Source organism: Aquila chrysaetos, chromosome 3 (assembly GCF_900496995.4).
Source record: "Aquila chrysaetos chrysaetos chromosome 3, bAquChr1.4, whole genome shotgun sequence".
NCBI lineage: Eukaryota > Metazoa > Chordata > Aves > Accipitriformes > Accipitridae > Aquila > Aquila chrysaetos.
The window spans coordinates 1,662,131-1,682,549 of record NC_044006.1 but is presented as its reverse complement, the minus strand read 5'-3'; the positions used below and the strand labels follow the sequence as shown (position 1 = coordinate 1,682,549).

General features: G+C 39.5%; 1 protein-coding gene across 13 annotated transcripts in view; it reads right to left on the bottom strand.

The window, feature by feature from the left end:
- Positions 1–520: 520 nt before the first annotated feature.
- Positions 521–20,419, bottom strand: part of RTEL1 (regulator of telomere elongation helicase 1) — a 53,027-nt gene continuing 33,128 nt past the window's right edge. For 2 of the 13 annotated variants that reach the window (XM_041122548.1, XM_041122546.1), the window contains exons 27-37: positions 19,231–19,385; positions 16,300–16,395; positions 14,829–15,039; positions 13,428–13,565; positions 12,762–12,878; positions 10,603–10,845; positions 8,811–8,987; positions 7,451–7,636; positions 6,832–6,935; positions 6,524–6,721; positions 521–1,482 (exon numbers count right to left, since the gene is read on the bottom strand). In XM_041122548.1, the coding sequence (XP_040978482.1) occupies positions 1,408–1,482; positions 6,524–6,721; positions 6,832–6,935; positions 7,451–7,636; positions 8,811–8,987; positions 10,603–10,845; positions 12,762–12,878; positions 13,428–13,565; positions 14,829–15,039; positions 16,300–16,395; positions 19,231–19,385 (1,700 nt within the window). In that variant the 3' untranslated portion in view covers positions 521–1,407. Of the gene's footprint in view, positions 1,483–6,523; positions 6,722–6,831; positions 6,936–7,440; positions 7,637–8,810; positions 9,786–10,602; positions 10,846–12,761; positions 12,879–13,427; positions 13,566–14,828; positions 15,040–16,299; positions 16,396–19,230; positions 19,386–20,419 lie in introns of those variants that run through there. The other 11 variants (XM_041122547.1, XR_005932093.1, XM_041122549.1 and 8 more) reach the window with 11 other exon arrangements.

The window sequence follows — 20,419 nt, the reverse complement described above, 5'->3', positions numbered from 1 at the left end:
ATTGAGGACCAATCTCCCAGCAACTATGAGATTTGAAGTGACACTGGGTTTGAATTCTATAACAGGGGGAAATAAGAACCTTTGAATTTTTTGTTAAAATGCAGCTCACTTTTCAATTTTGAGTTATCAATTATTAACATAAAATTTTCCAAAATTCCATTGGTATGAAATCCACCTACAGGCTGAGGAAAAAACCACCCCTAAAACTATTAAAGAATATATTCTCCCAGAAAATTCTGAAAACATTTGCTATATACAGTGTGTCTGTCATCACAGGAACTCCAAAACTAATCAGCAAGTGAGAATACAATCCTTTGCTCATTTCTGTCAAACAAAAACATTCAAGTGTCAAAAATCCCACAGTATAAACCTTTCCGTTCACTCCTCCCAGGGCGATTGGGACTCAATACCCAATGTTTTTATATCTGGTAAAAATTAAAAACAAAACAAAAAACAACAACAACCCCTCCCCCCAAACCAAACCAACCAAACAAAAAAACCCCAAACTACCAAACCTCAATTAAAACAAAAATGGTTTTATTTATAGTTTAATTTACAGCAGCTACTGAAGATTTAAAATTGATACAATTTTTCAGGTTAACCACTTATATCCACTACTCATAGAGAGTGGAAGTATTAAGGAATTTTTTTTTAACCCATCTAACTTGATTTATTTTAAAGTTTTAAATCAATTAGTTCCTTTTTCTTCTTGGAAAGTAAACATCAGGTAACACAGGGACAGCAGAAATATCAGTACTGAGCAGCAAATAGAGCCTTCTTAGAAGCATGTTCTCAAAAATCCCAGCACAATGGAAAGAATCAGGCTTTGGGGTACACAGCAGATGCAAGGGAGTGTTTCTGCTCACTATCCAACCGCTGGAATTTGTTTTTGAAAAACATCCTTTCAGTGTTTTCTGCTATTGGAGACAGCAGCTGCTGCCAAACACCAGTGAATGTGAATCACTTTTTCCAGGAACACCAATGCAATACGGATGGGTAGCCTGGCCTTCTTATTTAGCCAGCTCAGTTCCACTGCAGTAGCTAGGGCTCTGCCAGGCTCTGATATTACCTGATAGGCCCATGAATGACAGCCGCCTCTAGGGTATAAAATTTCGGCCTAAGAGTGGCCACAGTAGCATTTACAGGCTAAAATAAGGAAGAAATTAACCTTCTTAGTTCCAACAGAGGACAATATTCTGCTTTGTCTCCTGCTGGTGGTTGAAGAGAGAAACCTTTCAGACTTGATCACCTTTGTAGGAAGAAATGGTATGAGTTTGTGCACAGCATGTAATCCAGAGCCAGGGATCAAAGATATATAAATGAACCTTCATCCTGCTTCCATTCAGCTTGAGAGCCAGAGTGCAGCGATTTCTTTCTGCTGACATGAAGTACTTTCTGTCAGTAAGACTACGACCAGAAGAAAACTTGGATTAATCGCTGCTTCTTCACATCACTGTGGCACTCTGGGCACTTCTTCACCATCTATATAAATAAATGCACAAAATACATAGATAATATATTAAATTTCTCTATCAAGTTTGCAATTGTCCAATATGAACTATAAGCCATGCTAGTCATTTGACAGTCCCCAAGATACCCTATCTCTTATTTTTAAAGGTGGTGTTACCAGGCAGTCATTTAACTGCTAGTAATAAAAAAATAAAATGAGGAAAAAGAAAGCCTCCCAGTGAAGTAGCAACAAATTTTACAGCAGTCATCTCGTTAATTACAGCTATGACATATCTGGAAGACTAAAATACAGGAACGAGGAAATACAGAACTGCAAGAGCTGTTGTGAAGTACAGATGTACTTGTTATTAGTAAAATCCTATCAGATGGCTGGTGAGTTCCCTGAACTCCTGCCTCCTCTTGCACAGATGAGAAGGAAGCGATCTCCTGGGCATACCAGGACATCGGTGATACATGTGGTCATGACCAAGAGTTTTGTAGGGGAACCAAGTACATTTATTTCCTCCTACCACCCCACACCTTTCTTGGTTAACAGCAGAAGACTGGGTACATGAGGCATTAATTTCTCCACCCAGGTTTCAGTTTGCTTCTTCGCTAATCTGAAATTTTGAAGTTGGTCTTCAGCCATTTTTCCTACAGATGAACCCCAGCTGTTCTTTTTATACTTTGCAAGTTACTAGTAAAACTAAAATGCTCTGCTTATTTCAAACATGAGATAGTAAAAAAAAAATTTTTAACAATTAATCTTTATGAGAAAATTGCCAGCTCAGTAGGTTAAAATGATGGTTACCTACATCAGTGGTGCTGCACAGGCTTCCCTACAGTATCGAAGTTAATCACTGCAACAAAAGATGTAGACTGCAAAGTAGGCTAAGGCACTAGTATTTTGATTCTAGAAATATTAATTGAAATACCATAAATGGAGGGGGAGAGGAAAACTCACTTTACCTCCCAGTAGACAGTGATTTGTCAAAGAGCTCTAAAAATTTTAAGTGTAATATATAATTGTGAAATATTATATTATTTGCCCACATTACAGATAGTCCAAGTGAGAATAACTCAGGCTCTCTGGAAGACCTGCAAAGAGAGCATGATAAACGATGCATTTAAACACTGAAAAGCAGCAATAGACCTCTGCACAGAAAACTAAAACTAAAAGCAGCGTATACTGGCACAGTCTCTGCAAGGCTTCCCCTAATGCACTGAAAAATCACGCAACATGCACAAGCACTAATCCCTCTAATACCCCTCCAGCTGCAGGGAATTCTGTCTGCTCCTCCAAAAGCTTCTAAAATGTTCCAAAATTGTTCACTGCCTCTCCCCACCACTAAGCTATTTCAGTAAAATAACAAATTGGAAAAGACATCACAATTTGCAAATCCCAAGTCATTGTATTTTGAATGATAGGCTGTTTAGTCACTTCCTCATAGGACAATATGCACAAAAAGTGCTTTTGAGCTGAAGAAACATAGTGAGTAACTTGTTAGCAAAGCAAAAAGATGTTTTCAAATTCATCCCAGTCAGTGGTGACAAAACCAGATGCCATCTGATGAGAGTTCAGAGCTCAGACGCAACAGACATGGTTGCTCATTTCCTGCTGGTGAGGATACCTCTATCACAAACAAAGCCCTTGCCACGAATGGAGGCAATTGGCTGTACAACCAGCCAACACATGGATAGGAATGTGGATGGAAGTACTGGGAGATGGTTCCTCTGGGATTGGTTTCAGAGAAACATGGAATAATCTTCTTCCTGTTTGCAATCCTGTGCTCTCAACCAAGCTGTTCTTCCTCCTCATCTGCATGACTAGCAGAGAACAGTTTTGTCTCATCACTGGGAGAACTATCTCCCTCCATCAGTCCTCAAGTAATATCCCAAACTACAAGATAGTTGACTTTTCATTAACCAAACTACATTTGAATAGTATCATAAGCAAGCTAACGTTACTGTATACTGAGAACCATTCATCACTACAAAGGTATGTCATAAGTAAGGTAAGAAAAGGTGACGAGACCATGTAGTTTCATGTTCTCCATAACAAAGGCTATAGAATGCCAGTCATGCTGAACCTTGAGGGGTGCTTGAACAGTAGAGCAAAAGGTCTCAGCTGATGAGAAGATGCTTCTTACATCCCCCACACCCAACAGTTTGTTGTTCAGAGCAAGAAAAAGAAAACTCAAAAAACCCCAAACAAAACATTCTTAGAAATAAGGACTTTGATGTATGTTGTCTATGGAGAAGGCAAATGGATCACACTGTTGGTGTATGTAGAAAGACTCCAAAGGTGCACTTATGAAGGACAGAGTATCCATGACGCATTTTTCTTGAGAACTGGAAGAATATCTTGTTTGTCCTTTTCAAACAAGCTGGGCATTAAACTGAACTAGCAAGAAGCAGGTTCAAAACGGCAACAAAAAATGTGACAGTTCTTCACATAACGTTTGGCTAAGCTGTGGAAGTGCTTGCTGTGGGACGTGGATGACAAGTTCCTTTGTTTTCAAAGGGAATTAGGCAATGTGGTGGAAATGCTTCAGAGGTTTCTGAATATACAGAAGCAACCTTTGGCTCAGGGAGTTCTTGTGCTACAAATAGCTTCAGGGCTGAGAGATCACCTGCAAGAATCATCACTCATGCTTGTCATGTTCCTCTTTCCCAGCTGTCATTTTTTGGCCACTGTCAGAGACAGACTGCTGGGTTGGACAGACCTGTACTCTGACTCAGTACATCTGCTATTATGTTCTGATTATTTGCTTCAAACTGTATCTGTCTTTCCCTATCTTCACAAATTATAAGACTGTATTCACCTCAGGGGGCTGTGCTATGCTACCACAAAACAAAGCTCTGATTCACCTTGCTAAGAAAAACACAGATCTTTTCTTTCCCCTGCCACCACCTGGTACAACGTGGGATGAAGTTTCACTGTAACTAGCAAGATTATTCAAGGTAGTGACTCATTTCCCCAAATACAGTTTTTTTATTGGATACCTGAATAGAACAGAAAGAATACTTCCAGTTGGAAGGGACCTACAATGATCACCTAGTCCTACTACCTGACCACTTCAGGGCTGACCAAAAGTTAAAGCATATTATTAAAGGCATTGGGGCATCGACCACCTCTCTAGGAAGCCTGTTCCAGTGTTTGACCACCCTCTCGGTAAAGAAATGTTTCCTAATATCTAGTCTGAACCTCCCCTGACACAGCTTTGAACCGCTGCCACATGTCCTGCCACTGGATTCCAGGGAGAAGAGATCAGCATGTCCTTCTCCATGTCCCCTCGTCGGGAAGCTGTAGAGAGCAATGAGGTTGCCCCTCAGTCTCCTTTCTCCAAACCAGACAAACCCAAAGTCCTCAGCTGCTCCTCACAGGACATGCCTTCCAGCCCTTCCACCAGCTTTGTTGCCCTCCTCTGGATGCATTCAAGTACCTGAATCTGAAATACAGTCTAATCTAGTAGATCAGACTATTTTAATCCCCAGTCTAAGAGATGTGCAATCAGATAAAGGAGTGATTAAAAAAAATCTAGACTGAGCAAGTTCTGTGATTTATCTATGAGCCATGAAAATGCACATGAACTTGGGGATTAAGGAGAAAACCAGACCTCAGAATTACCAATTTCAAGACAAAAACCACAGAACAGGGCAGTAAAATTGCTCAATATACAACAGTTCTAATTTTGTGGATTCGTAATTGTTGTTTCGTCAGCTTAAAAGTTACATGTTACTGGCAAAAGGAGAGAGTTTTTCCCCAGACACTTACAAGATGAAAATTTATGAGCTGAGATAACATAATCTCCCTGTAGGATAATAAATGCTTGCCTAACCAAAAAAAACTCCCCAGGGAGCTCATTCTGTTCCTTCATCAACTCAAGTCTCAAGCAGCAGAGATTATAAACACATGCTAGTAAAATTCTTGTCATGACTTTCCTAGTCTTTTCTGAAGTGGAGTATGCCAACTGTCAGATGTTCATCCCCGTATACTTTGTCATAAAAGGAAAAATTGAGTATTCAGTGGTAATGCCTATTCAAGGCAATTGGTTTGACTGCCCAATCTGCAGCAAACATGAGATGCCTTCCTTTGGCTTTCTTGTACTTTCTTTCATATATTCCTTATAATCCAATACTTTTGGATTTTAACATTTTTAAAGAAATATGGCACCGCAGACTGAGGATGAAATTTAGTCGAACAGCTATTCTGAATTCCCTCTAGGAGATACATGCCTGAAAACATCAGTCTGGACATTATTCTATATTTCTCTTGGACCAAGTCTGTCTTGGTCACTGTATTTTATTTGGATGTTCATATACTGTTTATTTTTGACACTTAGCTGACGTAATTCACTGTCGTCTTCTGGAGAAAAAGACCTTTCTCTGGAACTCAGAATGACTGATTATTTTGTACTTGCTTATAGATTCACAGGTTGAAGAAATTTCTTTTCCTTCTGTACTGTTTTTATAGGTTCCTGAGCTCCATTGATTAGTAGCCTTCTTCATCACCTATGAATGTTTATTAGACTTCCATACCCAGGGTCACAGATTATTAATACCTGGCTGCCGAATCAAATGTTGGGCAAGATGCTACCAAACACATGCACTGTGGGATCGGTTACATCCTCTTACCTAAAGAATTTAAACCACCAATTTACTCATCCAGGAAAACCAAAGGACAGGATAACACAAGAGATATTTGAGCATAAATTTAGAGTCGCAGATTCACAGAATCGTTTAGGTTGGAAACAGACCCTTAAGATCATAGAGTCCAACAATTAACCTACCACTACCAAGTTCACCACTAAACCATGTGTCAATTCTTTAACGAATGTTTGAGACATTGACTATAATTTGTCAGACTATCACACCATGGCCCTAAGCGCCACGTAAACTTGTCTTAAATACCTCCAGGGATGGTGATTCAACCACTTCCCTAAGCAGCCTCTTCCTGATTTGCCTCATCTCATGATAGTGCTTTACAGTAGGTTTTTAGATAGGGAAAAATATGAAACTAAGCAAGAAAATAAAATTAAAATAAAGGTTCAGATGTAAAAAGAAAACAAACACAAACATTTTTCAAGTTGACTCCACAGCTCGTTGCCTGTGTAGCTCTAGACAGGAAAACATGTGGAGGCAGCTCAGAAGAAAATGCAAAGGTGTAAAAACCACACCATAAGGCTGAGGTCTGCCTCCAATCACATTGCAGAACATGGTAAATAATGAAATAAGTGGTAAATCTTCCATTAGGATTTGGGTGTTCTCCCTGTAAACAGAAGAATTCTGTTTCCAGGGCTATCCACGTGGTTCTCCTGAAAAGCATTAAAAAATTCACCAGCAGTTTCAGGAAAAACTGAAACCAGTAAACAAGATAACCTTTAAGAACTGTTCCCAGCATGTTTTGCAGCAAGTGAAGTCACATAATGGACATTTAAAAGGCACATCATCCTCAGATTTGCAGTTAGAGCACTGGAATCTTCCTAGAACAGGGGCAGGGAGTGGGGGAGAGAGAAAGAGAGGGAAGACATGACTAAATTCCAATAACGACCTGTGAAATTCTCATGCATACATGTTTCCAGTGCAGTCCAGAAAACAACCACGAGCTTTACAAACTACCTTAACAGTGCAGTACCTGGCCCTGTTACATTATTTGTTTCACATGACCTCACTCAAGTCTTTTGGTGCTGCAGGTCCCCATTCAGAAACTGGGGTTACATCCTCGCTTTACAAGGAAGTTGTTGAGAAAAGTCTGTAAGTTCTCAGGAAACTATTATACCATTGTGATAAAGACAATGAAGTACTTTGAGAGAACATATGCAAGTAGCAGAAAGTACAATTCTATTTAGCAAGCCACAACAGTCATTATTGCACCTTAGCAAATACAGGCATGAACCAGTCATCATTTAATAGACCATCAGCATAATTCTCATTTCTATAACGTATCTTTATTCCAGAATATTAGAGAATTACATCCAAAAATCTCACCTATACCTACCACACTCTGGCTCCATCTCTAGTGGAAAGATAGGGACAGCTCCAGAGCCTGTGGGTGCTCTAATGTTACTGGTTTCTTTTGATACTTTGGTCTCTGGCAATTCAAGTTTGCTTTTCTGGTTAAAGTAGAAGGAGGAAATCTTCCTCTGAATTTTTTCTGGTGCCTCACCCTTAGAAGTGGCTGCATCTGATTATAAAAAAAAAAAAACCCCAAAAACAAACAAAAAACTCACACCAGCATACAAAACACTATAGTGCAGAATACAATACGCAGACTCCACAAAACACAATTAGCAGTAAGTTCAGTAAGTTCTCATTATATAAGAAGAAAAACACAAGTTGAATAATGTCGTGGTTTAACCCCAGCCAGCAACTAAGCACCACGCAGCCGCTCACTCACTCCCCCCCCACCCAGTGGGATGGGGGAGAAAATCGGGAAAAAAGAAGCAAAACCCACAGGTTGAGATAAGAATAGTTTAATAGAACAGAAAAGAAGAAACTAATAATGATAATGATAACACTAATAAAATGACAACAGCAATAATGAAAGGATTGGAATGTACAAATGATCCGCAGTGCAATTGCTCACCACCCGCTGACCGGCACCCAACTAGTCCCCCTGCGGCGATTCCCCCCCCACTTCCCAGTTCCTATACTGGATGGGACGTCCCATGGTATGGAATACCCTGTTGGCCAGTTTGGGTCAGCTGCCCTGGCTGTGTCCTGTGCCAACTTCTTGTGCCCCTCCAGCTTTCTCGCTGGCTGGGCATGAGAAGCTGAAAAATCCTTGACATTAGTCTAAACACTACTGAGCAACAACTGAAAACATCAGTGTGTTATCAACATTCTTCACATACTAAACTCAAAACATAGCACCGTACCAGCTACTAGAAAGACAGTTAACTCTATCCCAGCTGAAACTAGGACAAATAACTATTTTTTTATGTCATGCTTCTTGGTAACAGAAGTTTCTGATACTAACACATGCATTATTACTGAAAGCGACTCTTTATATTGAAATAGTTCTGTGGAAATTCTTCCTAGACAGAGCGGATCTCGATCCACTCATGCTCCCACACCACTTAGATGCAAAAATTCTGCCTTCACCCATAACACACTTCACTGTTTAAAGAAGATGGCATTATAACAAATTTTTGTCTTGTTTCCTTGCACTGCCCCATCTCACATTGCCTTCCATCTTACACTTGTTTTTCAAACACAATTTGGACACGGCCAATTGCTTTGATCTTCCTTTACACACCTAGTGCAGGAAGGCCCTAGCCCACAGCTAAGGCAGCTGGACACCACCCATCATAATAATAAAGAAGATTCTAAACTTCAGACAAATGTTCCTTCCCAACCTTGTACGTGGCTGTCTTCTCCTTTAGTGCACCAGCTCTCCAAACTCAGAGGGCTCCCTTCACCTTGCACCTGCTGTTGTAGTTGCTTCTCTCCCTCGCCACAAATCATTCCAGTCAAATCTTTACACATCTGTTTGAACTGCTCTTTGTGATGAGGGCGCACAAACATGTAAAACCCTGTCCAAAAGAAAATACAGTCAAACGCATAGGAAAATAAATGCCTGACCATGGAAGACTCCTTGCTTTGGAGGGGAGAAATTCTTTGGAAGCTGAACAATATCAGCCATATTGCTCAGAGTATTTTCAGGTTGGTGGAACACTTGATGTTTTTATTGATTTTACGATTATGGGGTTTTCCTTGCCAGAAGACCCATGAATAGTTAGTATTGAAAATAATCTCAACTTACCTCAAAAGTCTTCTGTTCTCTATAGCTAAGCATAAATACCTGATTCAGCCCTTCACCTGACAACTGATCTACTGAAATCAGGTACATACACAATATCTGAAAAGACTTTCTCAAAAAGGACATTTCTTTTTACTGTTTGATTGACAAGGATTCACAACACATATACAGAAATTCTAAAAAATCCCAATTATGACTTACTGCCAAGCACGGACAATTCTACCACAAAGTCTTCTGAGATCAAAACTTTTGCTCAGTAAAGATACTGACTCTCTGTCTGTGGGAAAGAATGCTCAGGGGGAGATTATGACTCATGGTGCCACACAGTTCATTTCCCTCCCACTCTTCACTGTGTCAAGACTAATCTGACTAGTTAATACACCACAAAAACACCACCTATTTTCTAAAAATTTGGAGACTGTGACGTTTATTCAAGGTCAATGGAATACTTACTGTTATTTCCTAAAGACAACAAATGAAACTACATCAGCATTTCCCAGCATACACTGTATGCATCATTTCCTGTGGAGGAGTTCACACCAGAGACACAGAAGAAGGTGAAATTGAGGTGCTACATAGCACAAGACAAGATGTCTCCACCAAGGAGATCAAGACAAGCATATAATCCCCCCTCCTTTTTTTTTTTTTTTTTTAAAAAAAAAAAAAAACCAATAAAGCCTGATTTCAAATTTTGAAAACCTGTAGCGTCCTAAATCCTTCCGTCATTAAACCCATGAAAGGAAAAAAACCAAACCAAACCACTTCTGAGAACATAAGTATCAGCTTGAAATTTCTAGAAGATTACTATGAATGATAAGGATACTGAATTATGACACAGTTCCATAACTATTCCCAGGTAAAGCTCTGTAGAAGAACAGTGAATCAAAAGTGTGACTGCTTATCCCAAAACCTGGAAGTGATCCAAGAGCTTAGCACCAGTGCAGCAATCAATGCTCATGAGAAAAAAATTGAGTCAGTTCAATAGTCAGCACTGTCTGTTCTAAAGAGCAATCACTTGTAGTAATTGAGGAGACAAAAAGGTAATTAAGCCATTTGATTGAAGTTAGCTTGACTGAAGGTTAGGACTGGAACTACTGAGGTCTTATCTAATATTTTTAATGGACAATTTCTAACTGAACAAACAGAGATCTCTGAATGACATTAATTTAACATATCTTTCCTGCTGCTCCATTTTTCTGGTCTGCTAAACCAAAAGATGGGAGATGTGAAGTTTACCCATGCTAAAAGTTTTTCCTAGAAGTGGAGAATTTGCAAACTAAAGACCAGTGAAAAGTTATTGCTCACACGAGATCACAGCACCTACATCTTCTTTTCAACTAAATTAAAGTGATTAAATAAAAAAAATAAATAAAAAAAAACCACCTTACTTTGCAGGAGATGAAAGTCTTCTGGCCTCTCAGTGGTGAGGGCTGCTATCACTGATATCATAGCATCATAGTTATCTGTCTTCTTGTAAGCTAACAATGCTTCATAGAAACGGCTGTAAGTGCTTTTGTTCAAAGCCCTTTTCACATCGTTGAGATAGGTAGCCCTGAGGACCTGGTGGTGATCTCTCCTAGAGCTTGAAGCTTTTTCAACATCTTTCCTTGGAGCTCGACTGGCATTGTGCCCTGAGAGACAAAGAATGCACATGAGCAGGGCTTGGGGAGGAACAAACAGGTCACTCCTTTGTATCAACTTCTCTTTTCATTCAGAAGGGGGTTCCTGGACTACTTCAAAGTGGTAAAGCCAACACTGCCTGCACAGCCACACACCTCCCTCTGGCATGGCCTTGGGCAGAGCCAAGACCTGCACCTGGAAATGGCAACGGAGCAAATTAATTCTCGGGATCACTTTTAGCATCTTCGGGAGGCTTTTTTGATCTTTTAAATGGAGAAAAGTATCAGACAGTCACTAGGGAATGAGAAAAAGGCGACACAGAAGACACTGTGCATGGAGGTCAGCAATAAATCAGGTTTTGTGATATACTGAAGGAGTAGAAGCATTTTAAACAGATGGCTTAACCAACTCTGCTGGCCTGACACATGGGCAAGTAAACAGTTGAGAGCAGTTTTAAAGAATAGATTTCTCACCCCTTATTAATAAGAGGAGAAAAGGCATGCGTGTGTGTGCGTTTCCCAACAAGAAAACAATGTCAAAAAAAAAAACCCTAACCTGAAACAACACACAGGATAGCACAAGAGGAAGGTAGGAGCACAACAGAAGGTAGGAGCAGCTATGAACATCTTGCTAAACTCCAAGTGAACTTCCGTTCAAAATGTCAGTCTTTGATTTGTGATACATTTTAGAGGAAAAAGTTCTCATGTGGATCTTGTAGGCATGCAAATATGGATGAAGTATATGATAAGAAACTGATTTAAATTAACCACCCACATCTTTTGGTATTTAGATCTTTATTCTCCACTTTAAGAACTTTAAAAGAAGTTAAAGAAGATAATTAAGTTTTAAAAGATGGGCTTAGTTCAATTTCCCGACAGAGGAAAAACTTGGGTGTGAATTTTATAATCAGTGTCTTTTACTGCATATCATACAGCTTTCTGACACTTTCACAGGAGCATACTCCACTTAAGGAGTGAGCAACAGAAATAATACATGCATTTATTGCTATTATTTTCTCAATTACTTTTAGTGGAAACAAGTTTCTGCAAAAATCAATCTCATGGACCTCAGGACAAAATAATCACCAAAGATTCTATTCTGTTCAAATGTTCTTAAAATACAAAACAAAACAGGAAAACAAATCAAAAGAAATAATGTGGCTTCATACATGAAAAGCTTTTAAAGCCTTCCAGGAAACATTGGCTTTTTTTTTTTTTTTAAAAAAGAAAGGATTAGCCTTTGACTATTCTTTACCCTCTAAAGAAAGACTTCTAAGCTGTCCAACTATCCTACTCATTTCCTTGTGAGAAATACAAAAAAATTCCCAGCTGTTCTCAGGAAGATCTTTAATCAAATGATAACTGAGCCTTTGACTTCAAAGATAAATACTGGACAGTATGAGATTAGAGGGATGCATACAGAGATTACGTGCAATTGTGAGAATATGTTTGAGAGTCTGTTTCTGCAGAAAAAAAAAAGACTATCCACATGAGGAGCGTACACATTACCAATAACGAAACAGGAACTGTTTTCTTCTTCGTACCTGGATTCATATTGACCTAATCTAAAATGGCATTCCTTAAATGGCTCTCTTTCATGAGCCCTGGACAAACAGGAAGCCCAGCAGTCTTGTGCTCAACTCACCCTTTCCCTCACTGACGTATGCGAGCTCAGTCTCTAGTGCAGACTTCTGGCTTTAGTTGGTTTCTTTCATATCCACCTTGATTTAATTTATTGGCTTCTGTGTTTTGGTTTGTACAATGCTTGCTGAAAATTCTGAATTACCATCACTCCTACCTACAGATAGTGAGCCACTGTGCTAGGTGAACACAAAAATCATTGGCTTCCGCCAGAATTTACAGTCAGTGATGAAATAAAACAACACGTATTACCATGGGACTGTGTTTTAATTTAACATGAAGGGTACCTGCACTATTCAGACCTGCTGTCAAGTGGGATCCTCCCCGGTTCAAGTGGAGGCCAGGGTTTAGCTGAGCACACGAGTCCTTTGAGAACGCAGTTTTCTGCTGACTCCGTTTTTCTTCTGTTAAATCAAACCAGTCCGTTAACAGTGAACTTAGGGAAGAATGAACATAGAATGGTGCATTTCAAAGCATGCCATTCTATGCTGAAAACACCAGAAGTTGTAGATGTATTTCTCTGATAAGAGGGGATGAGCTAACACACCACTTTTTTTAGTACTTTATTGTTCCAGGGTTTCAAAGATTTCACAAGCTCTCTGAGGACATGATTACCCTCTACTCACAATTCTGGTGGCACTATGTGGGTAGCAAAGAAGACACAAAGTTTTAAAATCCACAGACTAGATTAATGATTTAAAAAGATCTGTAAAATCCCCTTTTGAAATAAAATGGCATCATTACTAACTACGCAATGACTAATGCTCAGGCACCTGCATATGCTCACAGGAAGGCAGGCAAGAGGATCATGCAGAGCAGAGACTTAGCTCAATATTGATTAAATTAAATTGCCTTCCATCCTTGCATTTCTACATTAGATGCATCTTGCTCCACGATTGGGTAATGTCCATCAAACCATACAACTGCCTGCAGAGCTGAAACAAGCTCCTCACCTATTTTCTTGGCTAGTATCTCTCTCTCTTCCCGCAGGAGGCTGTGCTCAGGTTTGTAGCCACAGCCCACTCCAGTCAGATTGCAACATGCTTCATCAAACTGTTTTTTATGTTGAGGTCGAACAAACTGGTAAAATTCTTTTATTAGACAGAGGGAAGAGGGGAAAAAAAAAAAAATTTTTAAAAAATCAGTCCACAACAGGTAATAAATGCCACAGAAACCTACAACAGCAGGACTTCTAGGTTAGGTAACATGAAGATATAAAAGTGCAGCTAAATAACTTAAAATCTAAGTGTCCTTATCTAATATTTATACAATAAGCACACTTACAAGTTACACAAAGGTCAGCTATCATTCAAACTTCCAGCAATATTATTACCGGCAGGCAATAACTGTAATTTTTCACTGTAAATATGAAATAGCTTACCTCTTGGTGAAACAGGTAATTACAGCAAAAGGTCATAAACTGTGGGGTCAAAGTATCTGCTAGGCTGATACGTTGAATAACTGACATACTGTTAATTTTTCACCTCATCTTACTTACTTACCATAAAAAGCTTCCCAACCAAAAGCCTAAATATCAAATGAACTTTAGGTTTCAGGTGCCTGCCACTTTCGAAAACTAGACTTAGGCCTTAATTTGGCAATCAAATATTTTCTTATTTATATATATAGTAAGATCAGCAAATTGGGAAACAGACTGTGGCTACTATTAGTACTAAGTGGTCATACTGAGCTTCCCATTCCTTAACCTTAAACAATTTACAAGATGCGTAACTATGCTTTTTTATTGTAGTAGATGAAAAGTCACAGAAAAATCTGCCCATTTGCTCACAAGTTGAGAGGGAAATTAAATTCACAGAGAAAACACTCTGTTAAACTAGAAGAGGTGTTGGTGGGAGTCCAGTTCCTGTCAATGCAGTTCTTAAAAGCCAAGAAAATACAAACTAAACCAGTAAATATCCATGCTTGCCCAGATCACTTGCTTTATACTCAGCATTATTTAAATAGATAATTTCTCTAGATATTCTGTCTACTTATCTACTGCTTTAACACTGAACCCTTATGAATGCATCTATCCAACTCACACAACCACACTCTTGATCTTACCTCCTAGATCATAGGGAATGAGCTATACTACTTTTAGGCAAAGTTTAAAATAACACGAGCTTCCATGGAATGTGATTTTTTTTCAGGCCTGTCAAGATGCAAACTAACATATGATAATTAGATTGAGAAGATTTTCTGTGTGATCTGGAGATATAAAGTGATGAATGTTCATGATTATCATCCTGATTGATCTGTACTTCAAATCTAAAACACTTACCTCTGAAATACCCAAGTCTCTTCAAAAAAGAGAAAGGTCATGTCCTATAAATATACTAGGGAAGTCATCATACCTCGTAACAAGATATGCTTTTTTTCATCCTCTATAAAGAGAGCGCTCATTTGGGATAACATAGCATGGAAGTCGTCTGTCTTCTTGTAGTGCTGAAGAGCCTTAGAGAAGAGATCATAGTTCTGTTGGCTTAGGGTGTCCTTCACCGTTGCGATGTACAATGTAGCTCGGGCCTTCTTTGGCTCCGTCAGGTCTGCTTTCTTATCAGCTTGCTGCAAAGACAGGAAGACTTTTCAGTAAACAGTATGACTTGAGGAGTTACTCTCATGTGAATTCAGATAGAAGCAATATATTTACAATTCCATCAGCACACAGAACAGTGAATGCTTTCAACTAACAGGTTACTGTCTCTTGCAATTATGGTAGTCACGGAAGTATCCACGTGCTGTTTCCACTCCATCCGCCCCCCCCCCCCCCCCCCCCCCCCCCCCCCCCCCCCCCCCCCCCCCCCCCCCGCCAAAAACCAGCTTCAGTACCACAGAACAAACATATCTATTTCTAAAACATTAATCCCTCTAACGACTGTGAACATTCATTCCCTCACAGAAGAAGAGCAATGCTATTCACGTTCTGACAACTGACTGCTTCAGAAGAGTATTCCTAGAGAAGGCAGCCAAGTCTCATTGCACAATTCTCTTCTTAGGAGAAGGCTTAATAAGAGAGATAGCATTTACTCCAAACCTTGAGGGCTAGGCTGACTCATCATGATATCAGATAGCAACAAATTGCAAACACAACTTTCTGCAATGAACCTGCTCCCTTCCTCACACCTTAGATATTATCGGCTTCAGGATCTGTTACTACTTTTATCAGTTTCGTTTGCTAGGTGACTGGAAGTCTGACAGACAGCACCCAGTTAGGACAGTACCTTGGACGACTACTGGCACACACAATCATCCAGGGGATTCTCATGAATTTATCATGACTCAAGCAATCAGCTGCATAATGAGCTAACTGAGTTTGGAGGCAGGGCAAAACAATAATGTAGAACTGCAAACATAACACACAACAATGACACACCGCACATGAGGTTAGGATGTGATCGCTTACCCAAACAAAACCGGTCAGTTATACCATTTGAGGCTCTACCAGCAGCTAGACTAGATGATCATTGTAGGTCCCTTCCAACTGAACTATTCTATTCTAATAAAAAAAACAAAACAAAAAAAAACCAAACCACCTACCACACCTGGTCAATGGGAGAAGATGTTCACAAGGTAATCAATGCCAGAAAATGATTCTTTTCACCTACTAGCCCTAACTGGACATGTGCTTGATTGGGTCTGTGATGTCTAGATTTGAGAAAGAGCGTGACAGAAATAGATTTCAGATGTGCACTGACAAATATTTATAATGTGGAGAAACAAACATAATTGTTCTGGCATCAGTTGTCTGTCTGCCTGGAAATTTCCAATTCAAATTAAGGCAGTCTACAGATCAAAGGGATGGCACAAACACATGAAAAAACATACTGTATTGCTGACTAGCTTTATTTTCTTCCTTCCTCCTTTCTGCTCATCTGTTAACCTCTTCTCGTACTGAAGGGAAAGCGTTGACAGACGTTGTGCCTGTGAAGATTAAAAGAAAAGAAGAAAAGTTAAAAAAAAAAAAATGCTTTTCAAAGTTACTGTCCATTTAGTTTAGCCATTTCCAGTAGTAAAGCTTGTTAACCCAGTTTGTGACACCATTCAAGAAAGTGAAAGAAGTCAACCTAAATTATTGCAACAGAGCCTGGGACACATACATGTTTCTAGAAGGTAATCACTTAGTGGACAATTCAGAAGAGACCAAAACAGAGGAAATTAAAGACAAAATTAGTCTTGAGGGTGCAGATTCCCAATTAAGCAAAGCTGGACTTATAGCTAACTGTTTCAGGGTAGCCCTGGGAGTGTACACATACCTGTGTGTAACTGATGCCTCATGTGCCTCTTCACTTTCCTGGCTGGAAGTACTTCTCTTCTGAAGAAAACCTATATCAGGCTTTTTTGGGTTACTGAGAAAGGAAGCCTAGGCAGTCTTGTAGAAAATATCAGGGCAGGTAGGATGGGACAGTAGCAGAAACACTTGTGGGTTGACAAACTCTTTAGCCTCTCCCATTCCCACTAACGAAGAATTGCGCTTGTACTGCAGTGACTGGGAATATTGGTATATACAAAGCTCCAAAAGACAAGTGAGCAGGCATAAGCAAGAAGAGTGGAACTGCTTAATAGCAGAGTCTCCAATATTAGACAAGCCAGTATCAACCACATTAAAAACAATCACCTAAGTAACAGAAAAAACTGTGAGATAGCCCATATTGCCAGTTGGTTTCTACATACCTGTTGAGAAAGCAGGTATGTGAAGTGATTTATTTCTTTGCTCTTGGCCAATAGAATTTCATAGCAAGTATGCGACTATCAGCGCATTTACAGAATAGCGTTGTTGATTTGTGAGAGGAACCAGTGAAACATAACAGTACCCCTATATATTCCACTGTGACTTCTAAATATGTCTATTCAGATCACGAAGCTTCAGAGTAAAATTTCACTAAATACAACTAAAACAACAACACTAAAAATAAACAAAACCCTAACCCAATAACCTCAGATTTGCCAGTTTGTAAAGTCGGTTGCTGATACTCAGAAATACAACCTTCAGTGCACTCATAACACTGCAAGAATACTGAATTCCAGAAAAGCCTGACCATGATTTAAATGCCTATTTAAGTGTATTTTATTTAAGCATCATGGAACAGAATGAAGAATTGGAATACAAGCAACAAGTCAAACATTTATGATACGTGCCATAAGTCAGAAAAATGAACAAAAACATCTTAATCCTGGACTATGTAAAGGCACCACCTTGAATAGCATGATCCAGAAGAAACAAGGCTTCTGAAAGACAAGTTTCCATAAGGCATATCTCACAAGGAAAACTGATTAAGGGGAACTGTCAAATTATTCTTTAAATGGATTGAGAGACTATTTCTTGTATTTTGAGATAACAAAGGCTTCTCTTCTTCTTTTTCACCCCAAGCAAATTGTTTCAGAATGACAGCAGCTAAATTTCCATTATTTAGGGAACAAGGGTACAGTATAACCTTGATAAAAGAAAAAATGGTAACACAGATACTATGATGGATGGGGAAGAAAGATATGAAAGCACACCAACCCCATTATCAGTCCAAATTCAGTACTTATTAAAATCAGCTCAGTGCTAGACTCAGAATGAAAGCTGGCTCCCTCAGAGGCACTGCATGTCTCAGGACTACACTCCGCACATCTCTGGTGCCAGAGTTCATCAATTTAGGTGCAGCACATGATGACCACACAGTTCTCTGCAAGCCACAGATGAGTAGTAAATGGCAAATATAGAAAGCGGACACAAGCTGACTCACTGCCAAGCCATTAGGACCACCAACTTCTCTGACTTAAGGAGATGCTGAACTATGCTAAAAGCAGTGCAGCTGTGTTAACAAGATACTGCAGCTGAGTTACCGAGTCCCTGGAGATGTGCCAGGCTTTCCAAAGAATAAGTTCTGGTATCTATGACATGATGGCCCATGGGTGATGGAGCCAATTTCTCAATCAGCTGCACACAAGTTAAATATTCTCTATCCTCGTTCGTTTCTCCAAGTTTGTACATTCCCTCTGTTTTGTACATGCTTCCAGCCATCTCCCTTAGGCCTTCTTGGATATTTCCCAGATACTCCTTACACCTCCACGCTTTCCCTTAGGCATTCTTCCCCTAAGCATTATTCCCCTAAGCCAACTGCTTAGGTATGTTGCAACAGGCATTCCTGGAGTCCACACACTAGTTACCAGCCAAACTGAGTCTGCAAGCCAGGAGTTTAATATTCCTGCTGATGGTAGCCAGGTAAGGGAGCTACCCCACCAACAACTGCAAACAGGGATTTTGGGAAAGCAAGAAGAACACAGCCTAATCACTGATGTATTAAAAATACCAATCCAAGAGGAAAGAAAGTGAGCAGCACAGAAGCAGCTTTGTTGATCTTAATGCAATAGTGGATTTTTGATTCAGATAAAATATTCTGCAAGTCTGCAATATTCACTCTCTGAAGCAAATAAAAGATTTTCACCTGACACAGATTCCACCCAGGAGGAACCTCTTCTTTGAGAGCTCTTTGCTCTCCAGAGAGCACCATTAACTTCCAGGAATCTACGTGGTCAGCAGCTATAGAACACAGTACAGGCATGTACCTGTTGGTCATCTAGTTGAATGGGGCAAGAAAACCCTTTGATTAAGCTTAATTGTGAGAACTTGCAGTTACCAGTGCCAACTACAGTAAGTTTTTCTTGAAAGACAGTTGAACTGGTACTCTTAAATCAATGCCAAACTTACTTTGCTTTTGAGTCTGCAATTTTTACTTATGAGCAAGTATTTTGCTACACCATTGCCATTACCTTTTCCTCTCCCGACAAGTCACTTTCCTCCTCTGCATCTTCGCTGCTCTTCTCATTGCGCTCCAATGCATCCAAGAGCCCAACACATTGTCTTCTAGGTGAGACAAGCTCTTGTTCATATTCCATGCATAGGCTGGATGCTCCATCTCCATTTACTGGCATCACAGCATAATACAGATAACAAATTAACATTCCACATTATCTCTTGCATTTTCTTTGACTTAGTAATACCTCAAAATCTTACACAGCAATCCACAAAGATGTGCTGGTTTATTTCATCTTCCACATCTTGCAAAATTGCATTACATGACTTAGTAAGAAGACTGCTTTGGTTAATCACTCCCAAAATTGCTCAAGCATTTGTTCCATAATGTGGTGGACTTCTCTCAAACTTTTCCTTAAGTGGTGGTCATATTTAACCTCCAAATGTCTTAGGATCAATGGAAAAGAAAGGTCTTACTGCAATGGTTGTCTGTCTAACTACTTTAGCTTTATGGATTTCCCCAAAATTGAGTTCCTGTTTTTAAGAGATTCTGGCATGAAATATGATTTATTATTTTTAAACAGGACAAGTTGTTTTTTTTTTTAAAGCCTACAATTCTCACAGTATCAATACCTATAAGTCATAGTCACCCTCAGGTCCCAAGAATGCATATTCTCACTAATCAGGATCCAGGTATATTTGGTTTTACATATAAGAATTTAGAGTTGTAGGTAGTGTTAAATTAGTATCAGTTTGCTACTTCTAAAAGGTGTTCTCTTCAAAATATATTTCCACTACTTTGTGAAATCACTTCAACAGTCAGTTACTAAGAAAAGTGACTATCTTGAGAAGAATGGAAGTATATTACGCTATAAATTAAAAAGTCAGTACAAGAAACTCTTTAGCCAAAACTATGATTACATGTGCAGTTTGATGTTACAGATGATGCAATGCAATTGAAAATCTGTATCAGAAGAGGCAATGCAGCTTCTTCCCTTTACCTCCAGTCACACATTCCAGCCCATCCTCTGAGATGGATCTACCAGTCATGTGGATGAAAGGTAAATTGGTTCAGCAAGCTCTGCTTGCTCCGCAGCTGCACAATAGATGGATTCAAATCAAAGGAAGGAGCATAAGCGCACGGTTGGAAATTGAGGAAGGAAAAAGTGGTGGCCAAAGTAATCCCTTTCAACGACAACTTGCAGT